General features: G+C 34.4%; 1 protein-coding gene across 1 annotated transcript; it reads right to left on the bottom strand.

Annotated features, from left to right (window-relative positions):
• Nucleotides 1–2,879: 2,879 nt before the first annotated feature.
• On the bottom strand, nt 2,880–14,949 carry LOC138701168 (uncharacterized). Its single transcript, XM_069827791.1, has 2 exons — nt 14,857–14,949; nt 2,880–4,408 (listed from the first exon to the last, which is right to left on the bottom strand). Exon 2 carries the CDS (start codon nt 4,405–4,407, stop codon nt 3,010–3,012), a length of 1,398 nt encoding a protein of 465 aa, XP_069683892.1. The 5' UTR covers nt 4,408; nt 14,857–14,949; the 3' UTR covers nt 2,880–3,009.
• Nucleotides 14,950–23,469: the final 8,520 nt, after the last annotated feature.

The following is a 23,469-nucleotide window of genomic DNA, read 5'->3' as shown; positions in this document are numbered from 1 at the left end:
ATGGAGGAGACAGTGATGGACAGAATTGAGAGACGAACTCTTCAATGGTATGAACATGTCAGAAGAATGGAGGAAAGTAGGTGGCCTAAAACTCTTTTGGAATGGTCATCTCATGGTAGAAGGAAGCGGGGTAGGCCAAGAACAACCTGGAGAGGACAGATCCATAGATTGATGAGTGACAGGTCCCTGGAAGGAGATGAATGGCTTGACCGGGAAGATTGGCGAATGGGAATACAGGGTAACCGCTAAATAGTGGAGAAACCCTCAAAAGTAAAGTAAGTAACTGTGTTTTATCACACGCAAAAGGAATATTTAATTACATAGGAATCCGCTCCTTAATAAAATTACACTGCATGTGAATAAAGATTTGCAAGCAATATGCCACACCATTATCCATTATTATGAGGAAAATAAAATGGTAACCCCCATATTTCCACCTTCTCCTCTACAGACAGAATAAGAAATGTAAAAGATACGTTAGAATGAGTGGGTGAAGAAAGAACAATGCTGAAACTGATCAGGAAGAGAAAGAGGAATTAGCTGGGTCACTGGCTAAGAAGAAACTGTAAAGGGGAGCGGGGACCCTGTGAAACTGCAAGCCAGTATTCTTGTTCCCGTACTACAGTAAAAAAGTGTGGTTTATTTGAATCAGGGATTGCAGAAACAGCACATGTCACTGTTTGTGGCGAAATAAGTTTATTCGAGTTTCATGGACTGTTGATACAGGGCTATCATTCCATGCAGAAACCACATATGTCAGTACAGCCGTCTCACATTTGGAGACCTGTGAAATCCTGGAAGCGTGCATAAACAACTCCTGTCAAAGACATGTGCCGACACATTGGTTCCGATTCCAGACGGCAGACATCTACGACACAAGGATACAAAAATTGAATCCACTGAATGACAAATGTCTTAATTCTGGTGGTGAATACGTTGAAAAATAACTCAACAATTGCTATATCTATTCCAATTAATCTTTCCATGAAATGTTGTTCTCTTTCTGTAAACGACCCCAGGGAAACTTATTTTTTACGACCTTCGTAATTGCGCTCGAGTGGCCAAAATTTGTGTAAGCACTTCTTTTGACATTATTAAAATGATGGAAGAAAAAAGATTAATTTTTTTATCTGTCCCCATGAGAATGTTTGCTTGTAAGTACAAAGGAGAATACCATATTTACCTTCTTCATTGGCATATCCAGACAAAATCGTGCCAATTCAAAGAGAGAAGCTTGACGATATACGCAAACTAATGCGTTACATACTACATGAATATCAAGGATTTTACAATAATATTCTTCACTGGCCTATTGTGGAAAATAAGTTCATTTATATGCTGAACTTATGTATTAAGTTCACAGTAGGCCTGTGCATATACGGAGCGTTCGCCTACGGGTGAGGCCAGGAAAGCTGCATGTACTGATACGCCGCTTTGTGCGCGCAGTTGTTGAGACACGCTCGACAATCAAGGACATCAAGGTCGACAAGTTATCAGTTGTGAGCCAGATGTTGCAGTATTTAACACGTACAGTGCAGTTTCTTGACACAGTTGCTTAAATATTCAGCGTTGTGTAAAATTTGTTAACAATGCAAAACGCAAAATTCACGCTTGAACAGAGTTTTTATGTATGATGCATATGTGAAAACAGAGTCATGTAGAGAGGTGCGTAGGCAATTTGAAGTGAAATATCCGGGTGCTCCAATTCAGGGTAGAGAAACTGTTAGACGTCTTGTTAACAAATTAAGGACAACAGGGTCGATAAATGCTACAATTCCTATGCAAAAACAAAGAGTATTGACGGAAGAAACAATTGATGAAATCAGTGCATCATTTATACGCTCTCCTAATAAATCTCTAAGACGTGTTTCACAGGAAGTTAGTGTTTCAAAAACATCAGTCTTTACTGCTGCTAAACTTTTAAAATTAAAACCCTACAGAGTATAGTATAGAAAGCGGAAGCTTACGGATAGACGATTCCCGCAAGCGACACCGCAGGCAGGCCGCTTTCCTGGCCCCACCCGTAGGCAAACGCTCTGTATTATATCCCTAATTTGACAAATAAACTTAGTTGAACTGAAATTATTATACTGCAATTTTGATTCCTTGAAGAAACAGCACATGTCAAGCTAAATATATATTGATTTCTTTCATTAACAATTCTTAGATTCCAATAAATTTGGTAAAAAAACGACACATCTATTAGGCTTCTGTCTGAAGAAGCCAGTACTATAACCCTATATCATATATGTAACAGATAGGTCGGCCTTAGAGGCTTTGACGTTAACAACTTTTGTCAGGCTTACTACGCTGCCATCTAGTTGTTACATAAGGAGTCACGTCATAATTCCCATTTGAATTGCATTAGCGATTGTACTGCCATCTCGTGTTCGTTTACGGCGGACGGGTGGCGATCCTGGCGGTTCTTCTCTTCAAAGTGCTGCCGATTTTAACATAGCGATCAGTTATCTGTTACATATATCTGTGGCTTGGTTCTAAAAGGGCCAATGTCAATTTTTTGCACTTTTGAGTTATATACACTTTCGAGCTTACATCGGTCTGTTCTTCCATATACTAAAAGGGCCAATGTCTGCTGCAGTTAATGTGGAAGGTACAGAGCATTCACAAGCCAATGTCATAGGTTCACTATACAAAATAAGCAAACTTCGAACCCATTTATCTCAAAACTAACATTTTTGACACTGGCCCTTTTAGAACCAAGCCACAGATATGATCTAGGCTATAACCAATGATGTGGTCTACCACCAGTAATACTGTTTTTTCTGTCTACTGAAAAATTTAGTTTTCGTGACATGTGCTGTTTCTGCAATCCTCGATTCATTTAACGACGCTCGCAAATGCCGAGGTTATATCAGCGTCGCCGGTGTGCCGGAGTTTTGTCCCGCAGGAGTTCTTTTACATGCCAGTAAATTCACTGACACTTAAACAACACTACAGTAAAAATTGTCATAATTATAATAAAAATTATTTATTCTACAAAATAAAAATTCATGTTTCTAAAGAACACATGGATATTCTCCTTCCTTCAAACTTCCTAATAACAGCACGTTGTTCTGTGAAGGTCACAATGGTATGATCGCCCCAGAAAAATTGTTCCAGATATTTAAGATGCTTTCTTTTAAGCACTGTTTGAAGAAATGCCTCACTTCCACGAGACGATAAGTACAGCTTCCTCACATAAGTAAAACGAGACATTATGTACTCAGTAAGGCAGTCATCGTTCAGTGCCAGTTCAAGGTTTCGCTCGGAAGAAAATTCAGGTAGACTGTATCTATCAGAATACTCCGTGAAACTACATTTATCTGGTAAGGGAAGTGCGGCGGGTTTCTCGAAACATCTGAGATGAAAGCACAGAAGAAAAGGACAACTTTCACCAACGGCGCCCAAATCAATTGCATAAATATCAGTGAAATCTAAGCACTCAATCTGTTGGCCTATTGCACGTAACAGATTGTCAACCACGAAAAATCGAGAGTATTTTAATGTAAACTTTTTTAAATGTTTCAAACCTTTCAAAGGAGTTAAGCTACAATCTTGAACGTTGCTCAGAGAAATAGATGAGACATTTCTGAATCTCTCAACAAGAAGGTCTATGTGAACATCTGTCGGATTACGACATCCAAAACTCTTTAACAACAATGATCGATTTGAACCTTCCTGCGACTGCGACAGACCACACAATATTTTCGTTAGGTAAGTCTGCGTCACACATTCATTTTCTAACACCAAATTTTCTAATTGCTGAAACTTGAGAAGAGAGCTGACGATTTCATCCGTGATCCATCCAGATGCGGTGATGACGAGACTCTTCAAGGACCTACAAGATTTTGACAGGGATTTAATATGGCTAATGTTACAGTGTCTGTACGAAAACTGTTCCAAATTCTGAGCATTATCGATTTTTAAATCTTGCATCCCAAACTTGTTAGACCACCCCAAATTCAGAGTCTTCAATCGCTTCAGCTTCGGCAAAGACTTGTAGATCAGATCACAGCAATCGATTTTGTAGTAATCGATAACTGTAGGATGTGACGTCAAATCAGTGCACTCTAGCCTCATCACTGCTGGATGCAAGATGGCTGCAAGTAATTCCGGAGCTATTTCTTCACAAGAGCTCTTGTAAGGCGTGACGCTTATGGCACTGTAGGTGTGGTGCAGACATCTCAAGAGCTTGACTGTAGTCTCGTTCGCACTTGAAACAGGCAACGCGCTCCAGAGGAAGTCATGCAGACGCGCGCACGTGTGCTGCACGTAGAGTTGCTTGGCGTTCTGTCTCTCCGTGTACTGAGGGAAAGTCACCAGCTGCACCAGGAGATCCGACACGTACGTGCCCAAGGCATCTACTGCCAAGTTGCTCAAACGATCTGGGTACGCCCTCAGCTCCATTCTGCAACAAAACAAGATCTGTAAGGAAGCATCGGGAGTTCATCGCCATTGCCACCACCACCATCTTCATCGCTCTTAAGGGGCGGCAGAGGTGAATATTTCAAAATCCACTAAATTTATCCGATTTTTTTTAATTGATCATGGATACTAAGTATGTTGTTAGTAATGGACATACCAAGTTTCAACTTTCTAAGTACAATAGTTCTGTAAATATTAATAATTTTATAAAACTTTATATCGTTTGATATAAAATGCTCCATGCACCATATTGTAAGAAATGTTCCATATTTCTTTTTATTTATATGTTCAGAGAAGGCATATAAATAATGATAAGTATCAGTTTATTACGGGAATAATATAGTAATACAGTATTGGATATTCTTAAGGATTCAATCCAAATATTACACTACCATTTATATTTTGGCCATTGACGATTCTATAGGGTTTGCATTTCTCTGGATGTTTTACTAAACAATTCCTGTATTTAATGTTTTTGTCTTTCTAAATTATTCTGTAGTGCTTTTATTCTGGATCTTTATGGTCACCCTCATTGAGGGCAGATTATTTTGTTAAAAATAGTTGGTTGTGTTGTTGGTTTTAATTTCATACGTTTAAGGGCACAAAATCAAAAACTAACATCGGAATATCAAAATAAAGATAATAAAAATCGAAAAAACCAAATTTTCATTTTTTCTTCAGTTTTGTTCGAAAATTTCACCTCTGCCTCCCCTTAATATGCCGTTCTGTGGGAAACTGTGAAACTCGTGCACTCCAAACTTTTCTGGGATTTGTACTTACCCTTCGGACTAATAAAACATAAATTTGCTTCTAACGCCTTTTTAAATATTGTATGTGTGTTTATTTACAGTGCAAATGGGTATGTATACCCGTTGACAGCGGTAACTAATTACACTCAATAATGACAATTGAAGAGTCCACTGCAAGAATGATGGATGTCACTTTCTTGTCGAAAATGAACCAAGACTGTCAATGCATAGCTTAAGACATATAGAATGTACATAGAGAGTTATATGGCATTAACACTGATCGTCATAGTCCAGTAATGATCGGAAAATCACAGTTAAGCTTTGAGAGCTAAGCAATTCAAACTTTCAATTGCGTCTCCTGCAAAATGTATTCCAAATGACATCCATCATTCTTGTAGTGGACTCTTCAATTAATAATAAACGCAATTAATAAAAAATGCATAATAATAATAATAATAATAATAATAATAATAATAATAATAACAGGGAGCATCCTAAATTAAATTGTATAAATTACATTGTATTAAACAGTAGGGCACAACAGTTTTTTACATTACACGTCTGCTCTAAGTTTTGTTTGCCCCCCCCCCCTCCTATTCTATTTCTGAGCACGAGTTCTGCTTATTCGAAAGATACAGTTACTTTGCCTTTTTTGCTTTTATCATTAAGTAGATTAGTTATATGTTATAAATTCACCTAAGTTTTTTTTATATATTTATGTTTTATTTATTTGTTTATTAATTTATTTATTTACTTATTAATTTATTTGAGACTTCACTGTAATTGAATTTCCCCAGAACAGTTTACAAGACTCGTCAGGTAAGTCCAATGGTGGGGCTGCCACCTTATATAACCTCTGGACAGGCATTACCATTGAAATGACTAGATCTAGTGCTTCAATTGGATGGTGATGATGATGACTTATCCATTAATTTATTCATTCATTTCTTCAATAATTTATTTATTTACTTGTTTATTTATTTATTCATTCATTCATTGATTTATTTACTTATTCATGATTTTAATTATTAATTCATTCATTGATTTATTTACTTATTCATTTATTTACATTTTATTTATTTATTTATTCATTTATTTATTCATTCATTCATTTACTTATTCATTCTTTTAATTATTAATTCATTCATTGATTTATTTACTCATTCATTCATTTATTTATTTATTCGTTTATTTATTTACTTATTCACTCATTCAATGATTTATTTACATATTTATTTATTTATTCATTCATTTATTTACTTATTCATTCATTAATTCGCTTATTCATTTATTTACATATTTATTTATTTATTCAATCATTTATTTATTTACTTATTTATTCATTGTTTTATTTATTTATTCATTCATGTATTTAATTATTAATTTATTTACATAGGTATTTATCTATATTTATTTATTCATTTATTTAGTGATAGTGTCTTGTTTACTTTTATGGCATACTCAACATGATTTTACATACTCATTTGTCTCAAGCTTGAAGTCCACGAAAAAATTCAATAAATAGTTTAAAAAACATGAAGAAAGTTAATGGATAACATTTCTATACATTAATACGTAAAATTTAATGGAGATTCGGAATAGGTAAATTTTAATATAAGGTGCCATTAAAAAAAAATTAAGTTTACTGTCACACCCTGTACGCCTGAATAACATCTTTCGAACACTGGTATCAAAAGTAATGGTGTATTTCCAACAAAACTTTTTCCATCCCATATATATGCTCTATGAAGACAGTTAATGTAGCGTATGCAAAAGCAAAAATAATTGAAATAACAGTAAATAAATAATGTGTACAGACTTCACATTTGTAATAATTATTCTGTCCGTTGGCTACGATACGAAATTTCAATGGGCGATGGCAATGTAAACAGTGCAAATTTGAATCTAACTGGCATAATTTCTGTTCGCAGGTCTGAAATTTGAACGGAGGCGGCCTGGAAACAGCTTACAAGTATTTACACATAAGTTCCAAAAGTAAACACGTAGGCGTCGTCCTTCCCCAGCTCGTGTGACGCTGCGTCAATATCAAAGTACATATTGCGCCAGATCTTCAGACGGTGTCGCTACGTTCAACACGCTTTAATTCATCGGGATGGATGGGCCTTACAAACTGGAAGTGCAAATCTCTCGGCGGAGGAATATTTCACACTAAAATAGAACAAAGGATGTTATGTAATCCTTCCAACAATGAGTATTTTTTCCACGTAGAATAGCTTATGTATTTCCCCGCATAGAGGATGTGGACCCGTTCCGGGATTCGTGGCGAAACAAAAAATTACAGAATTTCAAATGCTTACTGTAAGAAGACTATGAGCCACAGACGAATGGTAATATTATTAGTAGTTAGGTCATAAACCAATGTAATGTGTGTGACTACGTCCAATGACGCCACCTCACCTCGCTATGGGCACGAGGACGCCAAAGTTGCGTATAAATTTAGTCGTTCCACAACGATTCTTTCAGTAATATCTCGGCATCGAGAGCAGCTACAGACCTGTGCGACCACTCGCTTGATTTGTAATCGCGAGTTCTACAATATTAGCGTAATAATAACAATAATAATAATAATAATAATAATAATAATTTATTTAATCTGGCAGAGCTAAGGCCAGTAGGCCTTCGCTTCCGCCCAGCCAGACTCTAATTCTAATTGAATACAATTGCTTACATAGTTATTACAATAATATCTAGACCATAAAACAACATGAAAGTAAATAATGAAAGTTGGATAACTAATGTTAGTGTGGCAATAATAAACATTGGTAAGAAATAATAATAATAATAATAATAATAATAATAATAATAATAATAATAATGAGATAATTTAAATATTTATTCTATGATATACAACCTTTAAACACTGAGAAACCTGAAACAGCTATTATTGTTAACAAGAATTGTTAGAAAAATATTTCGTTAGCCTATTCTTAAATTGGTTTGATGTCTGACAGTCCTCGACATTACTCGGTAGGAAATTCCAAAGCCGAGGAACAGCCACAGTGAAAGAAGATGAATATGAGGATGTCGGTGGGAGGGAATGGATAATATTGAGGAGTGTTGTGATCGTGTGTCTAGGTTATGGTGGGTGGATAAAGTTTGAAAACGAGACGCGAGATAGACAGGAGTGGAGAAAACATGCAATAAGTGAAAGAGAAGGGAAAGACAGTGGATCTTCCTACGATCTTCTAGACGGAGCCAGAACAACATTTCGAGGGATGGTGTTACATGATCAGCCCGGAGAATATTGCAGACGAAACGGACGCACATATTATGAACACGTTGTAGTCTCTGCGCCGAAGTAACGCTTAAGTCAGTAAACAGAATATTACAGTAATCGAAGTGGGGCATCAAGAATGTATGCACTAAAATCTTTTCATGGAAAAGGGTAGAAAATTCTTCAATCGCCTAAACGAGTGGATTAGTGAGAATACCTTTTTGCAGGTTTCTGCAACTTCAGTGTTTCAATTTAAACTTTTGTCCATATAAATACCTAGGTTCTTTATTGATTCACTGAACGGAATAGACACCTACTGTATGATACACTTTGAGTGAACCATAATGAAAATGTTATAATAAAATTTGATAAAACGTCTGCAATATACTTCTCACCTCTCGGCGAGCATGCTAGTCTATAACGAGCTGTGAGTGTGGTTTCTTGAATTTCACTATATCGCGGATTCGTTAAGAAAAAAGACCAACCAAGTTCCTGTACAACTTCTGACAGTACGATTACAGATGGTGAGGCATTATGTCTGTTGCTTCCTTCCTAACTTTTCTAACCAACTATATGTCGCAATAACATTAAAAATAAAACATTACCACCGTCATATATCAGTACTAAAGTCCTGCTTAACCGGTTACGGAAAAATTAAATATATTGCTACAGAACGCCTGGCGCTTTAGGCAGTATGCAAAACTCTTCCGTCTTGCGGATTGCCTCAGTGTTCGGTTTAACGAATGTTCGAGTTAATTTCGCACTTTACGTGGATGGGTGGCAATGGCGTATAAAAGCAGATCACATTGAACTATTCACTATTACAGTTTGCTATCGTCATCAACATGCGGTATAAAACTACAGGACCTTAAAATGTTTTTGTTAACAATTCTATCTTCCTAAAAAATTATTTCTCGATGAAACAATTGTGCATCTGCTTATAATAATTAAGAAGCATTACATATGGACAACTACTGTTTTGAAGGTTTACATTTTGAGTTTAAAGTATAAACTTTATGATGGAATAATTAGAGTGAACCGTAAGTAATATCATTAATTTCAGGGGGTTATTCTGAGATATTTCAAACAAAAAAAAAAAGGTTAATACAATTTTGCTCGTTTTTGCTTCCTTTTCGAGATAAAAATTGTTTTATATCAATATTTCATGGCGTGTTTTGGGAAAGCCATTGATTTAATACCCAATATCCTCAGTCAATTTAAGAGAGCAATGTATTATGATAATAAATTATTGAGAGAATTTTATTTTTGTTCTTCATATGTGCGGAAATTTAATCCAAACAAATGTAACACTATAAAATTCCTTTGCAGAACGAAAAGTTCTGAAATTCCCCGGTTTCCCCTCCCTGCTTCAATTCTAAAACTGAATATACGAGTACACTATCCATAGGTGTCGATGTTCAGCAAATTCCTTCGATAAATACGAAATGTATCAGATATTTTTGTTCCAACAAGCCTCCTTACTAACCTTCAGTATAGTAGGTACTTACTTACAAATTGCTGTTAAGGAACCCGAGGGTTCATTGCCGCCCTCACATAAGCCCGCCATCGGTCCCTATTCTGTGCAAGATTAATCCATTCTCCATCATCATATCCCACCTCCCTCAAATCCATTTTAATATTATCCTCCCATATACGTCTCGGCCTCCCCAAAGGTCTTTTTCCCTCCGGCCTCCCAATTAACACTCTATATGCATTTCTGGATTCGCCCATACGTGCTACATGCCCTGCCCATCTCAAACGTCAGGATTTAATGTTCCTAATTATGTCAGGTGAAGAATACAATGCGTGCAGTTCTGCGTTGTGTAACTTTCTCCATTCTCCTGTAACTTCATCCCGCTTAGCCCCAAATATTTTCCTTAGCACCCTATTCTCAAACACCCTTAACCTATGTTCTAAAACCCTGCATTATAGTGTTACTCAACTTGAGAAGTTCTTCTCTGACGGATATGTTTTATTTATTTATGTACCTATTTATTATGAATATATTTATTTATTTTTATTGATTTATTTGTTTACTATCTTGCTTACGGTACTTCTTTTTTAGTTTTCATCACTTATTTTCTCATGTATATTATTTACTTAACTATTTATCTACTTATCTATGGTACTTATTTACTTACTTATCTACTTACAGTATTTATTTGTTTACTTATTCATTTACTTGCTCATTTATTGATTATTTATTTACCCATTTACTTATTTATTCACTTATTTGTTTATTTATCATTACTTTATCTACTTGTGCATTTATTTACTTATCATTAATTAATTTATAAACTTTTTTATTCATTCACTCATTTATTTATTTGTTTATTTATCATTAATTTATTTATTTACTTACGCATTTATTTATTTATTTGTTTATTTATTCACTTATTTATTAATTTGTTTATTTATTTATCATTCATTTATTTGTTTATTTATTCACTTATTTATTAATTTGTTTATTTATTTATCATTCATTCATTTCTTTATTTATTCACTTATTTATTAATTTGTTTATTTATTCACATATTTATTAATTTGTTTATTTATTTATCATTCATTTATATGTTTATTTATTCACTTATTTATTAATTTGTTTATTTATTCACTTATTTATTAATTTGTTTATTTATTTATCATTCATTTATTTGTTTATTTATTCACTTATTTATTAATTTGTTTATTTATTCACTTATTTATTAATTTGTTTATTTATTCACTTAGTTATTAATTTGTTTATTTATTCACTTATTTATTAATTTGTTTATTTATTCATTTATTTATTAATTTGTTTATTTATTTATCATTCATTTATTTGTTTATTTATTCACTTATTTATTAATTTGTTTATTTATTCACTTATTTATTAATTTGTTTATTTATTCACTTATTTATTAATTTGTTTATTTATTTATCATTCATTTATTTGTTTATTTATTCACTTATTTATTAATTTGTTTATTTATTCACTTATTTATTAATTTGTTTATTTATTTATCATTCATTTATTTGTTTATTTATTAACTTATTTATTAATTTGTTTATTTATTAACTTATTTATTAATTTGTTTATTTATTCACTTATTTATTAATTTGTTTATTTATTCACTTATTTATTTACTTGTTTATTTATTTATCATTCATTTATTTGTTTATTGTTTCACTTATTTATTAATTTGTTTATTTATTCACTTATTTATTAATTTGTTTATTTATTCACTTATTTATTTACTTGTTTATTTATTTATCATTCATTTATTTGTTTATTTATTCACTTATTTATTAATTTGTTTATTTACTCACTTATTTATTAATTTGTTTATTTATTCACTTAGTTATTAATTTGTTTATTTAGTCACTTATTTATTAATTTGTTTATTTATTCATTTATTTATTAATTTGTTTATTTATTTATCATTCATTTATTTGTTTATTTATTCACTTATTTATTAATTTGTTTATTTATTCACTTATTTATTAATTTCTTTATTTATTCACTTATTTATTAATTTGTTTATTTATTTATCATTCATTTATTTGTTTATTTATTCACTTATTTATTAATTTGTTTATTTATTCACTTATTTATTAATTTGTTTATTTATTTATCATTCATTTATTTGTTTATTTATTAACTTATGTATTAATTTGTTTATTTATTCACTTATTTATTTACTTGTTTATTTATTTATCATTCATTTATTTGTTTATTGTTTCACTTATTTATTAATTTGTTTATTTATTCACTTATTTATTAATTTGTTTATTTATTCACTTATTTATTTACTTGTTTATTTATTTATCATTCATTTATTTGTTTATTTATGTATCATTAATTAACTTATTTACTTGTTTATTTATTTATTTATTTATTTATACATTCATTTACTTCTTTATTTATTTATCATTAATTTATTTACTTATGTATTTATTTGTTTATTTATTTATTTACTTATCTATATGTAGATTTATTCATTTATTAACTTACTAATATATTTATCTACTTCTTTATTCACTAATTTATTTACTTACATACTTTACTTATTTATTTCTTTAATCATACATTCACTTATTTATTTATTTATTCATTCATTCATTTACTTAACTATTTTTTATTTACTTATGTACTTATTTATTGATTTTCAGAATTTGAGGTCCTTTTTATGCCAAAGACATCGCGTTCCTGTTATGGGTCGCGTTCCATAGCTTGAGAGACACTGCTATAACTTAATGTCTTCGCGATACGGCCCTCGTTACTTTGCGGGGAAACAAGATATCGGCCGTCCGCTTCCGAGATCTTTCAGCTGTAGTGACGTCAGACTACGTCCCCTTGCCATCTCTACTTCCACCAGTCAATCACATCGCCATGATTGTGGATACGAAATAAAACACGCCAAGAACATCTACTGCTACACCTACATAGGAATAAAAGCACCAGTTGCAAAGAGCTTATGAATGAAACTTTGTTTACAATAAAATACCACGTATTGATATACATATCAGAGAATATCATTTATTCATTGTATGTCTATTTATCTAATATTCATTGTTTTATTTGAATTTAAATGCGTAGCTCAGGTTTTCTCCTTAGCGTAAGTACATTCCGTTGTCAAGTATTATCAGGAACTCACAAAGCGCGATATTAATAATAATTATTATTGAATGGAATTAAGCATGACTAATGTATCAGGGATCGTGCCCCCCCTTACTCCCTTGTTTACCTTTTTCGACTCTTTTCAAACATTTTCTTATTTTTTTCTTATTTCACATTGTAGATACAATATTTCCTGGCTTTCTGGAAGAGGGTCTATCTATCTATCTATCTATCTATCTATCTATCTATCTATCTATCTATCTATCTATCTATCTATCTATCTATCTATCTATCTATCGGCCTGGATGACGCAGTCGGTAAAGTGCTGTCCTTCTGTGCCCGAGGTTGCGGATTCGATCCCAGTCCAGGTCGATGACATTTAAGTGTTCTTAAATGTGACAGGATCATTTTAGTAGATTTACTATCATATAAAAGAACTCATGCGGGACAAAATTTCGGCACACCGGCGACGCTGATATAACCTCTGCATTTGCGAGCGTCGTTACATAAAGCATAATTTGATTTAATTTAATCTATCTACTTATCTATTGATGGACATGTATTTATAGATTTATCGATATACCTATTTATCGATTTATCTGTTTATATAATTAACGTTTTATCGAATTATTTATCTATTTCTAGATTTATGTATTGATTTATTTATATATTTCTCGATTTATTAACTAATTTAATTATTTATTTTTGGTTATTTATTTATGCATTTGTTTATTTCCTTATTTACTTATATATTCACTTATTTATTTATTTATGTATTTACTTATTTATCCATTTATGTAATTATCTATTTATTTATTGATGTACTGGTTTATTTATTGATTTATTTATTTAGATAATTACTTCTATATTTATTGATCTATTTATTTATTTATCTATCTGTCTGTCTATCTACCTATTTATTTATTTGTTTGTTTATTTATTTATTTGACAACATATAGAAACTAAATACTTACATTAATCATGTTATTTACATTTATATATGTATACAGGCATTGTTTTGTCAAAGATAAATCTTCTGTCCCGTTTCGGTCGGCACCAAAGAAACAACAAATGAAGCAATCTTTGTTCATGTGAATGATAATGACATGGTGCAAAATCACCGCTTACGGCAACACAGGACAAGCATAAGGGTCATGTACGCAATCCCCAAAGTCGAGAGAGAAATTTGTAGCTATCTAGTGGCAATAGAACTTGGTTTTAAAGAAATTTAAAATCATATTACAGTAGAAAGATTCGCTCTTTAAAGGAAAAAAAAAACAAACAAACAAATACCCTACTACAAAGCGCCTATAAAATTAGAATTAAAAACGGAAAATCGATGGAAAAAGGTTGTCGTATCGGAAGTTGCTTTGTCCGTCACGTTTATCTCAGTGGATGAATCTGTCCAATAATTTGAATTATGTATGTAAAAAAAAAACACTTTATACTTTCCGAAATATGCTATTCCATGCACGAAATAAAAAAACAAACACAGTTCCGAAATATTTATGTCATTCCACACAAGAAATAAGTATTAAAACCTGAAGAAGTGCACATTGATACACAATACCATATCTCATTAACAATGTCGATTCTGACTTCCAAAAATAAAATAATAAAAAATAACGTTCAGAAATATGTATGTGATCAATAATAAAATTGAAGAAGTAGCGCACATTGATACACAACCCCACATCTCATTGTCAAGGTCGACTGCTGTATGTTCTAACCTCACTCTCTTCGTTTATTGTCAGCACCTGCATTCTACAATGTCACTACACTAAAATATTACAGACTCATAAATCAAGTATTAAATTACAATAAGAAAGTAATGAGTACATGCTTACACTTTAATCCACAGCTGTAAACACAATATCAGTGTGACAGAGCTACGGTTCCATCCAACATCGTAATGAAACAAAAACAGCTGTAAGCAAGCAGGGTCGCCAACATTATGTTACAGACTTAAAATCCCCGTATTCTGTCTGAAATTTCTTCTTTTTTTGCATTCCCATACTGGTTCATACCTATTAAAAGATATTGTAGGCGTAGGATATCTTTTTTAAGTGCCATAAAGAAGCATGGGGTACGGAAATAGTAAGCTTATTACATTTCCTAATTTTGATTTGTACAATATTTTATGGATATTCATAAATTTGAATATTATTTTACGTTTAATATTTAGGACTCCTTTTTTATTTCGTTTATTTTACGACGCTTTAACAACTGCTACGGTTATTTAGCGTCAGAGTGAGATGAAGGTGACTCCTCAACTTACATACGAAAGCAATTGAATCGGTCATTTGTAAAACCACATGAGTCACAGAAAATAAGTTTCGAGGAAAATAGAAAAAAATAACCTATAATTGCTGGATTTTCTGTTAGGTCTGTGAAATTTTTACAGGAGAACCATACATTAGTGTGTCTGATTACAAAAGCATTGCATCTTAATTATCTCATTTCATATCACCTTAAAATATTTTTTAATTTCTTGGACTCATTTTGTTTTAACAAGTACCAATAATAACTCCAGTATCCTAACAAAATATGGAGTGTATTGTTTGTTGCAGCGTGAAATACATTATTATACAGTTTTCAATCAATTTAAATTGTTATTTTAATTTCATATTCAAAATGATTCATATCATTAACAAATTTAATTCAAAATATCATACCTGACTTTAAAAAAGTTATTCGCGAGTAATTAATTTTCATACCAGTGTGTCACATGTTTAATGGCAATGTATGAGTATAGATATATATTTAGTTCACGATAAGAAAACAACATAAATTGCAATTATCCCAACTACTGATATTTATTGCCAACAACACAGACGCTTGTTAGCAGAAGAGATGATTTTTTAATTTTTATTTTATTGGGTTATTTTACGACGTTGTATCAACATCTAGGTTATTTAGCGTCTGAATGAAATGAAGGTGATAATGCCGGTGAAATGAGTCCGGGGTCCAGCACCGAAAGTTACCCAGCATTTGCTCGTATTGGGTTGAGGGAAAACCCCGGAAAAAAACCTCAACCAGGTAACTTGTCCCGACCGGGATTCGAACCCGGGCCATCTGGTTTCGCGGCCAGACGCGCTGACCGTTATTCCACAGGTGTTGACAGAAGAGATGATATTAAGGGATAAGCTACTGGAGCTAAATGACAGCTGTGAGCAGTATGGGATGAAAATAAATGCAAATAAGACTAAGAGCATGGTCATAGGAAGAAAAGTACAGAAGGTAAACTTGCGAATTCAAAATGAGGCAGTAGATCAAGTGGACAGCTTCTAATATTTGGGGTGTACTATAAGCAGTAACATGAGCTGCTGCCAGGAAGTCAAAAGGAGGATAGCAATGGCAAAGGAAGGATTTAATAGAAAAAGAAGCATCTTCTACGGACTTGGAGAAAGAACTAAGAAAGAGACTAGTGAAGTGTTTTGTGTGGAGTGTAGCATTGTATAGGGCAGAAACATGGACCTTACGACGAAGTGAAGAGAAGCGACTAGAAGCATTTGAAATGTGGATATGGAGAAGAATGGAGCGTGTGAAATGGACAGACAGAATAAGAAACGAAGTTGCATTGGAAAGAGTGGGTGAAGAACGAACGATGCTGAAAGTGATCAGGAAGAGGAAAAGGAACTGGTTGGGTCACTGGCTGAGAAGAAACTGCCTTCTGAAGGCTGCACTGGAAGGAATAGTGAACGGGAGAAGAGTTCGGGTTAGAAGAAGATATCAGATGATAGACGACATTAAGATATATGGATCATATGTGGAGACTAAGAAGAAGGCAGAAAATAGGAAAGACTGGAGAATGCTGAGTTTGCAGTGAAAGAACCTGCCCTTGGACAGAACAATATGAATTAAATCAGACTCTTTGCAGCGCCAATTGAAGAAATGCAACCGGGCATCAAGTGCTGTCGTAACGACTCCGCTAACATGACGAAAGCAGCTGTCCAGGAGCTAGGTTGGGAGGTGATTCCAAATCTCCCATATTCTCTCAATCTTGTGCCATCGGATTTCTACCTTTTCAAAGGAACTCGTTTGATAACGAAAATTATTTCCAAACTTGTCTTGGCCACTTCTTTAACTTCAAATCGGCAGATTTCTTCAAACGCGAAATCGAAAAACAACCTCAGCGTTGAATAATTTCAAGGGAAAAATTGTTCCGGGGCCAGGTATTGATCCCGGGACCTCTGGTTGAACGTACCAGCGCTCTGCCAACTGAGCTACCCGGGAACTCTACCCGACAGCGTCTCAACCTTTCCCTTTATATCCACACAACTCGCGTAGGCTGACGAAACGCCAGAGACCCACATCGAGTGCACACAAACTCTGTGTGACTTGAAATTGTGGTTTTCCGGGTAGCTCAGTTGGCAGAGCGCTGGTACGTTCAACCAGAGGTCCCGGGATCGATACCCGGCCCCGGAACAATTTTTCCCTTGAAATTATTCAAATATGCTTTACAGGAAGCTTTACCTGAAAGATTAGATTTGCATAATATATACGTCACTGTGTACGTTAACAGAAAACCACAATTTCAAGTCACACAGAGTTTGTGTGCACTCGATGTGGGTCTCTGGCATTTCGTCAGCCCACGCGAGTTGTGTGGATATAAAGGGCAAGGTTGAGACGGTGTCGGGTAGAGTTCCCGGATAGCTCAGTTGGCAGAGCGCTGGTACGTTCAACCAGAGGTCCCTGGATCGATACCCGGCCCCGGAACAATTTTTCCCTTGAAATTATTCAAATCTGCTTTACAGGAAGCTTTACCTGAAATATTAGATTTGCATAACCTCAGCTTTGGCAAGAATCATAGATAATGTGAAATACGTTACTGGTTAATTTCTGTCTTGTATTCATCTCGAAGAAAAATTTTTGTCACAGCGAAAAAAAGCTACAAACGTTTGCATCAACCCAATACATCACATCACTATACAATTTTGTTATTCTAGGTTTAATTTGTAATTCAGTAAATATAAAATATTCTTTGTTTTTCTGTGATAAATTATCTAGCTTTAATTAGTCAGGTAATCTTTTCGTACTTTGATTTTTATTGTAATTGTAAATTTAATACTAATTGTAATTTTATTTGTAATTGAAGAGTCCACTGCAAGAATGATGGATGTCATTTGGAATACATTTTGCAGGAGAAGCAATTGAAAGTTTGAAATGCTTAGCGCTCAAAGCTTAACTGTGATTTTCCGATCATTACTGGACAATGACTATCAGTGTTAATGCCATATAACTCTCTTTGTACATTCTATATGTCTTACGCTATGCATTGACAGTCTTCGTTCATTTTCGACAAGAAAGTGACATCCATCATTCTTGCAGTGGACTCTTCCATTGTAATTGTAAATTTAATACTAATTGTAATTTTATTCTTCATATTATAGTTGGAATCTCCTGGTAGAGGGGCAGAGAAGGCCTGACGCCTTATCTCTACCAGGTTAAATCTGCTGCTGCTGCTGCTCCTCCTCCTCCTACCACCACCACCACCACCACTACTACTTACTGCTACTACTACTACTACTACTACTACTACTTACTACTGCTACTACTACTACTTACTACTGCTACTACTACTACTTACTACTGCTACTACTACTACTTACTACTACTACTACTACTTACTACTGCTACTACTACTACTACTACTACTACTTACTACTACTACTTACTACTGCTACTACTACTACTACTACTACTTACTACTACTACTTACTACTGCTACTACTACTACTACTACTACTTACTACTACTACTTACTACTGCTACTACTACTACTACTACTACTTACTACTACTACTTACTACTGCTACTACTACTACTACTACTACTACTACTACTGCTACTTACTACTACCTACTACTACTACTTACTACTACTACTACCTACTGCTACTACTACTTACTACTACTACTACCACCTACTGCTACTACTACTACTTACTACTACCTACTGCTACTACTACTACTTACTACTACCTACTGCTACTACTACTACTTACTACTACCTACTACTACTACTTACTACTACCTACTACTACTACTACTACCTACTACTACTACTACTACTACTTACTGCTACTACTACTACTACTACTTACTACTACTACTACTACCTACTACTACTACTACTTACTACTACCTACTACTACTACTACAACTTACTACTACCACTACTTACTACTAACCTACTACTACTACTACTTACTACTACTACTACTACTACTACTACTTCTACTACTACTACCTACTACTACTACTACTACCACCACCACCTACTACTACTTACTACTACCTACTACTACTACAACTAACTACTACTACCACTACTACTTACTACTACCACTACCTACTACTACTACTACTACTACTACTACTACTACTACTACTACTACTACTTACTACTACCTACTACTACTACAACTACTACTACTTACTACTACTACTACTACTACTACTACTACTTACTACTACTACTACTACTACTACTACCTACTACCTACTACTACTACTACTACTAACTACTACCTACTACTACTACTACTACTACTAACTAATACCTACTACTACTACTACTACTACTACCTACTACTACTACCTACTACTACTACTAACTACTACCTACTACTACTACTAACTACTACCTACTACTACTACTACTACTAACTACTACCTACTACTACTACTACTACTACTACTTACTACTACTACTACCTACTACTACTACTACCTACTAACTACTACTACCTACTAACTACTACCTACTACTACTACTACTACTACCTACTACTACTACTAACTACTACCTACTACTACTACTACTACTACTACTACTACTTTCGGATTAATGAGATTTCACGCTGTATTCGTTTCATCAACTTCAATACACGAAATCACATTCGTGCTCTAATAGATGATCAAAATCCCAAAAAAATAAAAAAAACGACAGGAGAACCTCATCCTTCCAAACCCGTGTGGAACATTTTGTTATTCTCATTTTCTAACTGAAGCCTTTCTATGTGCTTCGAACAGTAATCTGACACATTATTTCTGTAGTGCCCGGGAAAAGTGGCACAAGTCAAAAATGTTAATTTGACAGGAGAAGGAAAAAAACTGTCTTCACACCGGTTTATGTCGATTTGATTTTCTTCTGTGTGAATTATTGTAATGGGAGAAATACTAATATCTCTTTTCCCAAGCGAGCAGATGTTCCGTAAGTTGTCAATAAAAAAAAAATGTTTGTGGAAACTGACTTATGCCACTTTTCCCAAGCACTGCAATTTGTGAGCGGTATTTCTGCGTAATTGTGAGTCACCGCCTACCGATGGTGACGGGCGCACAAAGATTTCTACTTCGCGTACCGGTATCTAAACATTCAGTTGTCTTCATATTAAAGGCACACAAACAAGTGAACTGCAATTCTGTTTCTAAGAACAATATATCTTGCGATAACTGATTTTATGAACTATTATTTTCAATACCATATTACTGACTCAACTTGTAATGAATTAGCACTACATTTGCCTAGCGTTGTACACGCCGAGTGGTAGAAGTGGACGGACTCTGGTGTTAGTTTGGATGACTTACTCTTCGCCCTGAAGTACTGTATAATTAATTACACAGAAAAACACTCATTTAGTTTTATAAACAAATTAAAATTTGGATAGAATTTCAATAACTATCATTAGTAAAAAAGAGAGAAGGCAGCTTTAAGTGTTTAATAGTACGTGAGTTGTGCTGGTTGCATCTATTTTCATAGGCGATTCACTGATCATCGAGAGAGAAAATGTCTGAAGCTCGTCAAATTACAACTGAAAATTTTCACAAAAGGTAAGATTTCATATTTTGTCTTAATTAACAGACTGACTTGCGTAATTTCTAACGGTCTTTTCTTCTATTTAGATAATAGGCCTATGTTCTGTATGGTTGTGAAACTTGGACTCTCACTTTGAGAGAGGAACAGGGTGTTTCAGAATAAGGTGCTTAGGAAAATATTTGGGGCTAAGAGGGATGAAGTTACAGTAGAATGGAGAAAGTTACAGAACGCAGAACTGCACGCATTGTATTCTTCACCTGACATAATTAGGAACATTAAATCCAGACGTTTGAGATGGGCAGGACATGTAGCACGTATGGGCAAATCCAGAAATGCATATACAGTGTTAGTTGGGAGGCCGGAGGGAAAAAGACCTTTAGGGAGACCGAGACGTAGATGGGAAGATAATATTAAAGTGGATTTGAGGGAGGTGGGATATGATGATAGAGAATGGATTAATGTTGCTCAGGATAGGGACCGATGGCGGGCTTATGTGAGGGCGGCAATGAACCTCCGGGTTTCTTAAAAGTCAGTCAGTCAAGAAACATCGTGTGTGTGTGTGTGTGTGTGTGTGTGTGTGTGTGTGTGTGTGTGTGTGTGTGCGCGCGCGCGTGTGTGTGTGTGTGTGTGTAAATCGGTTGTTACAATGTTAATTACATCTTCCGATAGCCCATCTCCATTCTTCTTTGTAATTTCACTGATCCTCCTCCAGATGTAGTTCTAGCATAGTGTGCCTTATACCATCCCTTCAAGCTGTTTTAGGTCCTCCTCTCTTGCGATTTCCTTGAGGTATCCATTCTGCAGATGTTGCTCTTCCATCCACTTTACATGACCATACCATTGTAACTGTCCCATTCTAATGCAGACAAAAATTGTACTATCTACAGTATATTATTTTTTTTCTGATGACTGTATTTCTAATTATATTTTATCTCTTCTCGATATACGAGCCGCTGTATGCCAAAAAATCAATTTCTGTATCAAGTAATTTTAATTTTATTATTTCCTTTAGTGACCAAACTTCTTCTCCGTAAGTTATTTTTTTCTTTATTTATACTTCCTTTAACATCTCTGGTCATATCGCGAGTTATAGTCCCATCGCTCTAATTTCCGGCAGCCAATCGCGTTGCAGGCCGGCTACAATTAAACATGTGCGTCTTGTGATTCGCTGGTGAAGACGTTATCCATTTCTTAAGGCTCGATAAATGCTTAATATAATCGCCCGCCATTTTGACTCTTTCGTTGGCGTTCGCAGAGAACACACGAAGACGTTATTTGCCGCTCAATTATTTGCTGAATTACAGTGCGTTTGATTTATTATCATAGGACCTAGGACATGATAATGTTTAACGATGTGGCAAATAAATTCCTCGTATGGTAGCTCGGCAACGAAAGAACAAAAATGGCGACGACACTACCTACCTGGACTTTATAGAGCCTTCACTTCCTAAGACATAAGCAAAGGGGAGGAGTCACGCCGGGAATAACAACGTCGCGACTATAATTTTTATGGAAGAAATCCGAAGGCCTGTGTACTATTGTTGAGGCTGGTTCTATTGTTGTGAACTAGATGGCGACTGTATATGTATTACTGATCTGTTATGAATATGATTTTGGTGGTATATCAAGCCGATGATATTCAGGACGTTGTAGCCCGGATTTCCTGGCATTTTCCTTACGGTTGAGGGAAAATATTTGAAAAATCTCAACCAGGAAATTCAACCCGACCGGGAATCGAACCCGGGACCTCTGTGTAAGAGACCAGGGTACTGACCCCATAAGTAATTATACTCTTTACAATGCTATAATAGATCTTGATTTTGTTTTCTTAATAATATTTTCGTCCCACAAAACCCCATTTAATACTGCTGTCTACAGACGTGCATAGCCTATCAGGACCGACCATGTCCGTTACACATTACGCTATCTGCATTGCTTTAGTGTAGTTTCCTGTCCCCATCCCTCAGACAGCGCACTGAATGGAATACTGTAAGTAGAAAACGTAAACAACGTCAGATGAATACAGTATGTGTAAGATGTACAGAAAAATACACATAAATAAGGTGTACAGAGGAATAAAATTATTTCATTTCCACAGAACTATTTTTGCTTGTAACTTTCGACTCGGTCATTTCTGGACCAGGGTTCCTTATCTCAAATTGATACATGTGCCCTTCGCCATCATCTCTGAAAGTTTGTAACAGCACCTCGGAAACACAAAGCACTTTTCATAAAATAGTCGCAGTATCACCCGCTCACACCTATATATTAAAACTGACCAATACGTTCTGACGATACTATAGTCCCGTCGCTCTAATTTCCGGCAGCCAATCGCGTTGCAGGTCGGTTACATTTAAACGTGTGCGTCTTGTGATTCGCTGATGAAGATGTTATTTATTTCTTAAGACTTGATAAATACTTGATATAATCGCCCGCCATTTTGGCTCTTTCGTTGGCGTTCGAAGAAAGCACACGAAGACGTTATTTGCCGCTCAATTATTTGCTGAATTACAGTGCGTTTGATTTATTATCATAGGAGCTACGACATGATAATGTTTAACGGTGTGGCAAATAGATTCCTCGTATGGTAGCTCGACAACGAAAGAACAAAAATGGCGAACGATACTACCTACCTAGAC

The sequence above is a fragment of the Periplaneta americana genome, chromosome 6 (assembly GCF_040183065.1).
Source record: "Periplaneta americana isolate PAMFEO1 chromosome 6, P.americana_PAMFEO1_priV1, whole genome shotgun sequence".
NCBI lineage: Eukaryota > Metazoa > Arthropoda > Insecta > Blattodea > Blattidae > Periplaneta > Periplaneta americana.
This window is presented reverse-complemented; position numbering and strand designations above follow the sequence as displayed.

What these genes read in the sequence shown, in the direction of transcription:
- LOC138701168 (XM_069827791.1), bottom strand. Translation starts at nt 4,407, where the DNA reads ATGGAGCTGAGGGCGTACCCAGATCGTTTGAGCAACTTGGCAGTAGAT.